At 39.5% G+C, this 12,590-nt stretch overlaps 1 protein-coding gene across 2 annotated transcripts in view; it reads right to left on the bottom strand.

Annotated features, from left to right (window-relative positions):
* LOC110968839 (paired box protein Pax-6-like) overlaps positions 1 to 7,584 on the bottom strand; it is a 32,935-nt gene extending 25,351 nt beyond the window's left edge. For both annotated transcript variants that reach the window (XM_051951702.1, XM_022218843.2), the window contains exons 1-2: positions 7,436 to 7,584; positions 1,532 to 1,585 (exon numbers count right to left, since the gene is read on the bottom strand). In XM_051951702.1, coding sequence (XP_051807662.1) covers positions 1,532 to 1,585; positions 7,436 to 7,448 — 67 coding nt within the window. In that variant the 5' untranslated portion in view covers positions 7,449 to 7,584. The remainder of the gene's footprint in view (positions 1 to 1,531; positions 1,586 to 7,435) is intronic.
* Positions 7,585 to 12,590: the final 5,006 nt, after the last annotated feature.

Below are 12,590 nucleotides of genomic sequence, written 5' to 3'. Positions count from 1 at the left end.
TTTCAAAGCATAAACCAAAGAATTAAGAAGAATTAAAAGCAGTAAGTTAAGAAGACGGGACAAGATTATCCCTCAACAGTGTCAAAGGCTCATGGGGAGCATGCCAGCCAGGATTAGAGCTCTATTGCATGCTAATGGCAGGATTACTACATATTAATTTGATGATGTGATGGTTTATTTATTTTTTGTTCAGTTTGGAACACATTTTCTGTTATTTGTTGACTTGGATACCCACAGTGTCGAAAACTGACATTTTGAAACTCCGAAGAATCTACTTTTGTTAGTTTTCCTTTTTGAAACAAAAAAATGATTTTTCCACAAACATTTCATGACAACTTTTGATATTGTGTAAAATTGTAAAGGTGGCTGAAAACTTTTTTCCACCACATTAATGTCTAGACTGGATTTCTCATTCATGTAACGTTCATCTTCATTGAAAAAATGCATTTCTTTCAAAAATCAGGACATTTCTAAGTGACCCCAAACTTTCGAACAGTAGTGTATTCATGAGGGCTCTTCAAAAAGTTCTCTCCCTCCTTCTCCTCTCAGAAACAAGGGACATAACTGCTATTTTGGAACATAACTGTATACTATAAATCCTCTTATTACTGTCCACAAAAACTCAAATGTTTAAAGCAATCACAGAGCAAAGGAGAGGAAAGCTTTGAGCTGTCTGCTCTCGGACAGTGCGTCCGTCCACGCAGCAGAAGTGGCAGAATCAACCTAATGTGGCCTCATGCTCCTTACTCACCCTCTGACTTCTATCTGCTATTTGTTTCCCAAACTGAAAATGTGATCTTATTTTGTGAAGGGATAAAAGCTTGAACATTAGTAGACTTCATGCTTTGAAGTTAAAGGAGGTGATGTTGAAAACTAATGCAAGAACAATCTTTCTCCTGTGATGTTTTCTGGTGAGGTCGAGAACTTTTTGAAATACCCTCGTACATATCCAACTGATATGGTGTGACATTAATATTCATTTGGAAATGTTACTGGACACTTGGTTAGCGTAATAGCTCTGTGTCCATCTGCCGTTTGACGCTGAGCAGGTATTGTACAGCGGGTTTTCAGAGTTGTGTTGCTGAAAACAGCTGCCTGCTGCAGCAGAGGAGATAAACAATGAGCTGAAGATCATTACATGGGCTAATATAGGCACAAGGAGCTGTGCAAACCCCTTAAGACTGTCACATTGCTTTTACATTATTGTCTGATAAACTGTTAGACAATAATGTAAGTGTCAAAAATCAAGACAAGTCTCCTTTATGTTACCAGACCAGGAAAAAAATGCCAGATAAAACTAATTATATAAATAGGATTTAGGTGTAGAAAGTGAAGATTTTTTTTTCCATGCTACTGTGTTGACCGTTATTCCTGTTTTTATTAGTGGCCTCCCAGTTCGTCATTAAAAAATATGGGATGGGTGTGAATATTTTTCTGAAGGGGAACATGCCAGAAAAGGCTTGAAAGTCACAGAGCTAGACATACAGAAACATTAAAAATGAAAAGCACACACGTGTGCAGTGTAACTCACTGTTTTGCATCATGGAGGCCACACCAGTCTCCCAGCTTGTTTGACTTCTATAATCTGCACAAACAGAGAAATCAGATCAATTCAGAGAAATCAAATGGAGAAGCAATACATCGCAGACATTCCTGGACACAGAAGGTGAGTAAAGGAAGAAAACATATCTTTCCTGATCTGTACAGGTTTGTTTTTGCCCCTTTCTTTATGAATTAGTCTATAGGGAGGAAACTGTGACAGTTATAAGAGCTGAGTTGGAAAAAAAAATCCAAGACACAGTCTGGACAGTGGACAGAGTGGCTGAATGCCAGACCTTTATTTGAATGGTTCATATGCTTATGTATGTTCATATAAAGTTATGAGAACAAACTTGGAATCCATTCCTAACACAAATGTTAGTAGAATGCAATTCTACACTGCGTTGAATCACATTTCCCTTTCTCATCTTAATACTATATACCATTTATTCTACTTTCTCTTGGACAGTGAGTGAAAGTCCAGTCAAAACTGACACTGTCGGGTTATTTAGAAGAAATATATGCATTACCTTTATGTTTATATAAAATACAGGAAGCTTCTGTTTTATTCCAAGGAATATGTGCTACATTATAAAAGTTGTTAGGGTAAAAGTAATGAGTGAGACATAGATTAACAAGCGTATATTATCTGCTGTCACATTAAAAATGAAGAACATAGCAAAACTGGACTGACATTGTTAAATCCTTCATATCCAGCTGCAGGCAGATTCTGTCCCAGATATAAATGGAGCCATGGATAAAGATCACGATAGACGCAGCCAATAATGTGTTTTGACAATTATCTTTATTGCTGCAAAGAGGAAAAAATCTGAGACAATGCTGTAAATTTAAAGGGCCAAAATTATGAAGGCCCAAAAGTCTTAAAAGATGAAAAAATTTAAACATAAATACCCTATGGAAAGAAAATAGCTAACATAATAAAACCTAAATGGTCGATTGTTATGAAATGATGTTTTATCCTGCCTCTTTTCACAATAACGAAATTTATGAAGCTATTCTTTGTGACCACAGAACAGAATCAAAATTTCCTCTGTTGTTCTTTATTGATAAATCCACATTTTATAGGATGGCAGGTCAATTAGTGATTCTAAGTTGATCATTAGTGTGGGTGTGCGACTTGGCCACAATGTACCCAGCTTCTCAGTACCCTCAATGGAAAAAGTGAACGATGGACACTTTTAAATGAAATAAAACAAAATAAAAAAAAAACTTCAGGAACCAGGTAAAAATGATCAATAAAATAAAGTAAATGGATAAAGATGAAAGAACTGCTTTATGACAATGAGCAATAAATGTTTTTGTATAGTGTTAAATGGTGATCTTACATATTTTGCCAGTATTTGTTCACGTTATTATTATAGATAGATAGATAGATAGATAGATAGATAGATAGATAGATAGATAGATAGATAGATAGATAGATAGATACTTTAATAATTCTTTACAGGAAATTACAGTGCCACGGCCGTTTCAGGACAGACATAACACCACACATTTCCTCAAATAACTTCCATACATAAGTTAAAAAGAAACAATGAATAAATACCATAAAAGTGTAAAACTAAATTGAACAAATGCAGAGTCAGAAATTTGATTTGTGGAGTTTGGTTTTCCAAACAAAATTAACACGTCAGACAAGGAAGAACTACCCAAAAATTCATCCATCCATTATCTATACACTTCTTAATTCTCACTAGGGTGGCAGGGGGCTGGAGTCTGTCCCAGCTGATTTAGGTGAAGACAGGAGACACCCAGGTCACCAGTCTATCACAGGGCTACATATAGAGACAATCACACTCATATTCACACATACAGATAATTTAGAATCACTTATTAATCTGAGCATGCTTTTGGACAGTGGGAGGAAGCAGAAAACATACAAACTCCATGCAAAAAGATCCGGGGAAGGCCTGGAAACTAACCGGGGATCTTCTACCTGCAAGGCGACAGTGCTCGGCCTAGAAACGCCTGATTAAAAATAATAAGATTGTTTGCAAAATGTAGTTTGTAATATGTGGTCCCAGTGATTTGAATTGCTCTATTTCGTGCACCTTCTTCATAACTTAAATGCACTCCCAATTACCTGGCTCAATGAGGAACGTGCTCAGTGTCTCTATCGGCACCACTTTACCAAACAAGTCCACTGTTGTGGGGGAAAATGAGCACTTAAACAATCTGTTGTGATTAATAATGTGGTGGGTAGAAAGCACATGGCATTCATTCACGCCGCTTCTCAAAACCAAAGCCCCTTTCCGACAACTTAGGAGAAAACTAACCAAGAAAGGCTTCAAAGCAGCTCTTTCTGTGAGGCTCTGCATTTTAAAAAAAAAAGAAGAAAAAGAAGCACGAAGCAGCTCCACAGACACAGGCCGGCCATGGCACCTTGTTCCCCACACAGCCCGCCGCTGGTGCCCCTGTGAAAGCAGACAAAGAGCCGGAGGAGCGGAGCCGCGGCTCGGCCTTTGTGTGTCCGCGGGATTTTGGTGTCGTCGCCTCGTTAGCTGTGGCTCGTTAAAAAGCCCGCGACACAAAACCGCGGCGGGGAGCCCAGTTTGACCAGTACAAGTGACATAAAAGAGTTCTGTTGAACATACTGATGACAATATAAAAGTTTCATTCAGCCGCATTCAGGGCGGTGATATGAGAAAAAAAAAAAGCCGAGAGAGGGAGAGACAGAGCTGCTGGCGAACACACACAACTCTAACAACCACCTCATAACAACAACAACAACAACATTCAAAAATAATTATAATAAGCAGTACTAATAATTAAAGATACTGTTGCTGACTGTGATGTGATTCAAATGTACACGATGGTTCAAAAGTTTGCGGACACAATTTCATGTTTTCCATGAAAGCTCACACTTTTATTCATGTGCTAACATAATTAAACAAGGGTTTTCTAATCATCAATTAGCCTTTCAACACAATTAGCTAACACAATGTAGCATTAGAACACAGGAGTGATGGTTGCTGGAAACGTTCCTCTGTACCCTATAGAGATATTCTATTAAAGATTCACAGCTGCAATAGTCATTTAGCACATTTACAATGTCTAGACTGTATTTCTGATTCATTTAATGATATATTCATTGGGGTGAAAAAACTGCATTTCTTTCAAAATGAGGACATTTCTAAATGACTCCAAACTTTCGAACGGTAGGTGTATATATATAAAGGCTATCAAATGAGTTTTATGCATTTTTAGAAGTCATTTGTTTGGATGTCTTTTTTATGCTGAGCTGTCTGTGCTCACCAAAGCTCCTTCCAACTTTAGCTGAAACGGCGACATGCTTAAAAACAGAGAGCTGCAAAACACGGGAGAAATGATTTTTACTGAAGTAAAACATTTCGAAATCCGTCGGGCTCAAAGCAGCTGGTGTTCGGTCCGTTTAATAGACTAAAGCCGATTGATCAGTCAGCTTTTAAAGGCACTTAGAAATAAATACACACTAAGAAGAGCTATCATTCAGATTGAATAATAAAAACAATAATAAAAATAATACAGTCTTCGGTAGGTTTAGACTGATGTGCTGAAATCATCAGGTGCACACTCAAACGAGCTGACGGTAAATTGAGCGGCCTTTTGCTCGTGTCTTCATTAGACGCAGCTCACATCCCTCTCACATTTAAACACGGAAATGTTCCAGATTCACATGTTGCATTCATTTGTTCTGGCCTGATGAATTGTGCCTTTAATTGGCTTCGATTTAATGAAGACATCCATTAACAATTAACAGCCTCTTAATTAGATCATCAGTTGGGACCAACTTTATCCCCTTGTATATGTAATATATGTAATATATTTATATATGATGAAGGATTTTCACATGCGACTCCAACACAAACACAGGATTAAATGGCTTTTTTTCTCCCTCCTACAAGCCCTTCAAGCACTCATTTATTATGTCTAAATGACAGTTTATGATGGAAGGCCTTATTTATAGCCACATGCGTTCACTGTTTTCGATTATTTGCGATTAAAGCAACAATATCTGCACATAGTATTAACTGACACTGATGATGTCTGTAAGTTGGTGAACCGTGGTTTGATCATTTAATGTTCGGGTCAAATCCAGCCGTTTCAGCCCCATTTTTGCATCATAAATAAAATGAAAGAGTGTGAATATTTTCAGTCCAGCTTTTTATGACATGCTGCTCACTGTTAGTTTCACATCATTTGCTAGGCTCAGCAAATGAATGAGCGTAAAATGGGAAATTGTTATCAAAGGAGATGTGTAATAAATAAGCACTAATAAGGACGTGAAACAATCTTCTGGTAGATGGCACAGATTATTAGTGAAATATATTAATAAATAGCACATATCGCAAACACGAGGTGAAATTAAATCTCTTCCAGTTCAATAATTTTGCTGACAGATTGTTCAAAAATTCCGCAATTTTTGGACTCAACCAAGAAGCAGTAATCATCTGCTGAAAAAAAATTTTTTTAAATCCGCAACACCTGTTTTACAGAAGGTAAATAAAATAAGCAAAATGCTTTTATTTTGGTCAAACCGTCAATAAGAAAATTCCTGTCGCGCATTTATCCATAAGTCTCTGCATTATTTTTCTTGCTTTACCTCCAACATAACAACCAGCACAGTTTTTTTTAAGGATCAGTGCAACTCATACAGAATAATACAGTTATTTAAATGCAAAAAAGGGGTTCAGTCAGTACACTGTAACTGAAATGGTATTTAAAGACTTTACTTTCAGCTATAATGTAAACTTTATAGTCCACGGGATAACTGCAAAAAGAGATTTATTTCACATAGTAATCCCATCTGCAAGTCAAGTTTAGTTTTTGTATAATAAAGCAAAGGTATCTGTCACATGGAGCACATGCAGCCGGAGTATTTCAGGACTAATTGCTCTATAAGCTGCACGTATTTCTTTGGTTACAGTTATTCTTCCTGTGCTTTGTTCCTGTGACTGATGAGATAAAAGCAGCTGTTTCTAAGCTGGAGGTTCAGCAACGATCCCTTCACTGAGCAGGGTTCAAGCTCATGGTGGTCGTTCTCCCTGACAGTGGAGATCTCGGTGCTTCTCTCCGCGGCTCTGCTTTCTAAGCAGAGTTTAGTTCGGGATCTTTAAAGCGCTGCTTCACGGTTTGCTCGGAGGTTCCAGCCACAGATTTAACGGGACTTAACCCAGAACCGTACCAGCACAGAAAGCAAGGCTTTGCTACACTTAAATTGCAATTAAAACAAAGCTATATATTTCTGAAGTGCAGCTGCTTTTAAAAACATGCGCAGAGTAACATGAAAGTCGGAGTTTTTAACATTAACGAGAGCGGACCCTGCCATTGAACCTACCTTTAGCCGTCTATTGATTTGATCTTTTGATAGAATATTTAGATTCTGGCTGAGTTGCTCAATAAAACCTACACCTAACACGATGTGTTCCAGTTGTTAAGGACAGTGATGTCATTCAAAACAAGCCCAAACTTTCTTTCCCCTTTCTTGCCTCAATAAAAGATTTCTGAAGCAAAAGACAGGCCACATAAATTTACTTTCTTCTGTTCGCGGCTGCTCTTCAAACATGTCATCTGTTCATTCTTTCCTCCTCAACTTTTGGCACCTGAGAAGTTTAATCACTTACTGTGTCTAATTTTCAGTCAGAGAGCAATTCCTATTCTCAGCTTCTCCCCCCTCCCCCCCCTTCATGTTTAGTCTCAGCTTTTCTAAACCAGGTTTCACATTATCAAGTGTTCTTCATCTTGTTCATCTTGACCTTATCTGTTAAGCAAATGGTAACTTTTCAACTCCATGCTAATGGAGAGAGAAAGAGAGAAAGGGAGAGTGAGAGAGAGTGTGTGTGTGAGGGAGAGAGAGAGAGGAAGAGAGAGAGAGAAAGAGAGAGAGCAAGCTTACCTTTCTGTGGCATGCTGTAAAGATGTAAAGTTTTGGTTCGTTTAGTTTTCCAACAGTTCTTTTCTTCTATTCTTTTCTCCAATTAGTTTCTCCTTGACTGAAGAGACAAGTGTAGAGGGAGACAGAGCTGGTCCGCTGAGGAGGAGGGAGGAGAGAGGGAAGGAGGGAGAACAAGTGGGAGGGCTGAGAGGCTGCCAGAGAGAGAGAGAGAGAGAGTAAGGGAGAATAGGGAGCTGGAGTGGAGGGGAGGGGGTGGATAGTTAGAGGTGTGTGTGTGTGTTGGGGGGGCGGTGGAGGGGGGGGACTCCATTGATCACTCCACACTTCATTCTCTGCTGTCATCTTCACAGTTTAGTTCACTGTGCTTTACTGGCAGAAAATTGCGAAATATTTAGGGTAACACGAAGCAGATAAACACTCAATAAAAAGTCTATGAAACATTCTGTGCAAACTATTACTTTGTGATGAAAAGGAGCAACCCACAAACTCTGAGAGCAAGACAGTACGAATGAGAGCATCCATAAAGAGTGTTTGTGAAAAGTCAACCCTGTCTCCACATTCTCAAATACGTTGCAGCAGAAATGTAATTTGTCCTGGTTTACATGCACCTGTAACATACACTACCGTTCAAAGTAAATGCAAAAGAAACGTTCTCATTTTTGAAAAAAAGAAATGTTTGTTGAATGAAGATAACATTAAATTAATCAGAAATCCAGTCTCGACATTGTTAATGTGTGAAATGTTTATTCTAGCTAGAAACAGCTGATTTTTAATGGAATATCTACATAGAGGTACAGAGAAACATTTCCAGCAACCATCACTCCTGTGTTCTAATGCTGCATTGTGTTAGCTAATGGTGTTGAAAAGCTAATTGCTGATTAGAAAACCCTTGTGCAATTATGTTAGCACATGAATGAAAGTGTGAACTTTCATGGAAAACATGAAATTGCCTTTATGACCTCAAACTTTTGAATGTTATTCAATTCAGTTCAATTCAATTGTATTTATATAGCGCCAATTTCAATTCAAATTGTCTTAAGACACTTTACAGAACCCATATGCCTGAACCTGAAGTTTATTATAACTTGACGTTCTTTTTCTTGCTTTATATATATGGATGAGAGGTGTTTTAGAGCTAACGTTTGCCTCGTGATCTTTTCTAACAAATCTACTTTTGCTGCTTTTCTTTGCTGCTCATTTTAATAAAGAGATTAATTTAGAAATTCCTTGTATTTTGTTTGTGAGCTATTAAAACAGCCATCTTTGAGGAAGTATTCATCTGTATCTTAAAAAAATGTCACTTTTAAAATGGATGTTACGATCACATGTTTGTGGAACCAGCATGACCGTTTAATGTCTTCTGTTCAGATCCACAATAAGGACAGAAAAAAAAGATCCCCCCCCCCCCTTCGTAATCTCATTGAAACATCAGCACAGAGTCTTCAGTGTCTTTTAATAATAACTGGCCTGTGCTGTGTTTTAGTCTGATGGTGATATGAGCTCTGTTTCCTTCCCTTGGAATAGTGATGCCAGTGTTTTGTGCTTGACTAAATATACTGAAAAATAAGTATGACATGAAATGAGAAAACTGGAATGAGTGTTGACTCAGTATTCATCATATTTTTGGCCAACAGCGGTGTCATTTTTTTTTTTTAGTACTGCTATCGGCTGGATCGGCCCTTACTAGTAGCCTAGTGGGGGCTCTGCTCATTCCAGCTACATGGCAGCAGTTTAGATTTCTGAGAGCCAGTTAGATTTTGTAAGTGCAGCATTTTACTGTTTACCACTTACTGGGCAAGTTTTCTGCATAGATCATTTCATCAGTGTACTTTGTATGTTGCTCGCAGGGAACACTTTCGTGTAGGACAGGAAGCACGTGACTTGGCTCAGCCCTCTTTGTCGTTGTTTAGCCAATCAAAGCGTGGCTCCACCCTAAAGCGAATATAAAATATGTGCTCCAGCGACCAGACAAAACAGCAAGGCCAAGTGTGTCTACGTTGAAGCGACATTCTCCTTCTTGAAATCCATAAGGGCAAAGTTCAATTTTATTGATCCTCCTCATAACACTTTATCAAATATGCTTTGATGCAGTTTGCTTTTTTGAATTAAGGAGACTGACATCGATAGGAAGCAAATCATGTTTCTGAAGAGGTGTGGTGTATTCAGTGCCATCAAGGATCTCCTCATTCCACACCTCCTCTTCTTTCTCCTCTTCTTCATCTTCCTGTAGGGCAGCCGGGTTCATCCATCCATTACCTATACACCGCATAATCATCTCTAAGGTATCGGGGGGCTGAGTCTATCCCAGTAGATTTACGGTGTAGACGCCTCGTGAGAACCCACACAGGCATAAAGAGTCCATGTAAACTACACACAGAAAGTCCTCAGGCTGAGATTCAAACCCAGGATTCTCCAGGCGACAGTCACTATTGTCCATATTTTTACATTTTTTATTTTTCATCATGCTAGGATGGAGTATGAAGAAGAAGCATATCTTGCACCAATTCCTGTCTCAGAGATATGTGAAGGTATTCATGTAGTTTATTATTGATTTTAAGGACAAGTCCCTCCATAACCTGCTGCAGTCCCTGTTGGTCTTGGCATTGGCAGTTTTTGAAAAAGTAAATATTCAGTTGTCAATTAACCCAATTCCCTTACATGCAAAGTAAAATCTGACAGTTGAAACTAAATATTTTTTTGCTATAGGGGAAGAGAAGTAAAGAAACAGACAGATTTTTTTTTGCATATTGTTTAGAAGAAAAACTAACAAAACAAAATTCTTGAGAGTTTCAATACGTCAGATCTCAGCATTGTCAGTATCAAAGTCAACAAACACCAGAGAACATGTTCAAAACTAAACAAAAAATAAATAAACCATCACATAATCATTAAAATAATATTTAGTCTTGCCGTTAGAATGAAGTAGAGTTCTAATCCTGGTTGGCATGTTCCCCACCAGCCTTTTGTAGAGGGCTAATCCTGCACCATCTTCTTGAATTACTGCCTTGAATTTTTCTAAATTCTTTGGTTTATGCTTTGAAACAGACCTTTTGATAATCCATCACAGATTTCTGATGGGTCTCATGTCCGAGGACTGAGCTAGCCACTCTAAGACCTCGATACTGTGCTCCTGCAGCCAAATTCTACTGGCCCTGGATGTGTAGCGAGGGGCATTACCTGTTGAAACATCCAGTTTTGACCTCGATGGAACAGTGCACATGCAGAAGGGAGCATGTGAATTTGGAGAAAGGCACAATACTTGGCAGCGTTCAATGTGCCATCACAGACAGTGAGATGATCAACACCAGCAGCACTCATGCATCCCCAAAGTATGATACTGCCTCCACCATGCTTGACATAGGTACTGTCCATGCTGGAAATAATTCTTTGCCTGGCCTTCTGCATACTATCTTATTTCAGTTTATTCCCCACTTTCCTATTTGCTGACCAACAAAGACTCTACCTGCCATGTAAAATGCAGCCAACCCATCTGGTTTGTATTTAGTGGGACCATCCTTTTATTCTCAATGGACTTCACATAGTGAGGCGATTAAGGTGAATATTACAAAATGATATTACAGAAAGAAACTCATCTCATTTGAGCAAGTTCTCTGTTGACAGTGAGAAATTTAACAGAGACAATCATCTGGCAGAAACAGGTTCAGGAAAAGCAGCCATCTGCCTCCACCTGTTTGGTTGAGGGTAAAGGGGAGAGACATAAGGACAGCAGATAGAAAACAGACAACGCATAGGAGCACAACCAACACTTTAAAGGTTGGTGAGGACAGTAACTGCAGATCAGAAACATGTAGCTGCACAGCCAGAGATACCACACACCAGTGGACAAGACACAAAGTTAGTGATGTGCAGTGGCATACAAACATATGGAGAGAAAAAGAGAGGAGAATACAACACAGGTGCTCTGTCATGATCCCTGCTCAAGCAATGTTCTGTCTTCTCCCTCCTTCTTCCTGTTCTCCTTCTCTTCTCTGCATTTGTCTATGTCTGTTTTGAACTGTCTGTCCCTCTGGCTCCCTCTTCCTGCATCTGTCTGTCTTTGCATGTGTCATCTGTCTATTCTCTCTCTCTCTCTCTCTCTCTCTCTCTCTCTCTCTCTCTCTCTCTCTCTCTCTCTCTCTCTCTCTCTCTCTCTCAAACTCTCTCTCTCTCTCTCTCTCTCTCTCTCCTGTCAGGGCTGGTCAGAAAACCCTTAAGGAGACACGCAGACAGAATTTTAGGTGTAACAGGCTTTATTACAAAGCAGGATCTAGAGCAAAAGAGGTCAAGCACGGGTTTGGGACCACCGGAGTACAGAGCAAGTGGAAAACTACTGGGAGACAGTAGGACTAGGCCTAACTGTGGTAGCAGGGACTGGCAAAACTAACAGGGCAAGAGACCATCAAAAAATGTGGCAGAAAAACAAAGACAGGGACAGACATAAATCAAAAAGCTAACCAATCAAGAGCTGAGCAACTCACAAATGCTAATTCAGTATGCTACTGGACAGAGTAAAAAAACAACAACAGATCTTTGCCTAACAAGCTACAGATAATGGGGGATTTGTGTCAGGTGATCCAGCCTCCTGTGTAGCTGTCTTCATGCACGACCACACCCAAAGAGAGAGGAAGAGCCCTCCTGGGCTGCTCCCTTTAACAGACCACTTAGGGCGCTTTTCCACTAGCACCTACTCTGCTCGACTCTTCTTGACTCGGTTTAGGTCATTTTCCATTACAATTGAATATCACCTCATCGTGGATGGAGCCACAAAACACTAACCATCCTCGAATATGGTCTTGAATAATACAGCAGTGGAGCTGAGGTCACTTTCCCTCCAGTTGCTCGCTGGTCGGTGCCAGTAATGCCTCCATTTGGCTGAACCACTTCCAACACCTCTGGTTTGACCCACTCTGTCCGTTGTGGTCCTTGATGGATCAGTAGTCACTTTTGAGCTTTTTCAGCTTCTTCTGACACTGCTGCATTGCCCTAACTGTATCCGTAGGCGGCCATCCACTTGGAGACCTCCTGATATACTTTCTCGTTGTGAGTCGCCTCGTCCAGCTCCCACTGTATTCTTTGGTCCGCCACCAAAGACAGAAAAGTCTCAACCTCTTCATTCGCCCACGGTACAGGTCTTGTGTGTCATCACTCCCTGTCC

The sequence above is a fragment of the Acanthochromis polyacanthus genome, chromosome 8, assembly GCF_021347895.1.
Source record: "Acanthochromis polyacanthus isolate Apoly-LR-REF ecotype Palm Island chromosome 8, KAUST_Apoly_ChrSc, whole genome shotgun sequence".
Taxonomy (NCBI): domain Eukaryota; kingdom Metazoa; phylum Chordata; class Actinopteri; family Pomacentridae; genus Acanthochromis; species Acanthochromis polyacanthus.
Note: the sequence above shows the minus strand (reverse complement) of the source record. Positions and strands in the feature narration are given on the sequence as shown.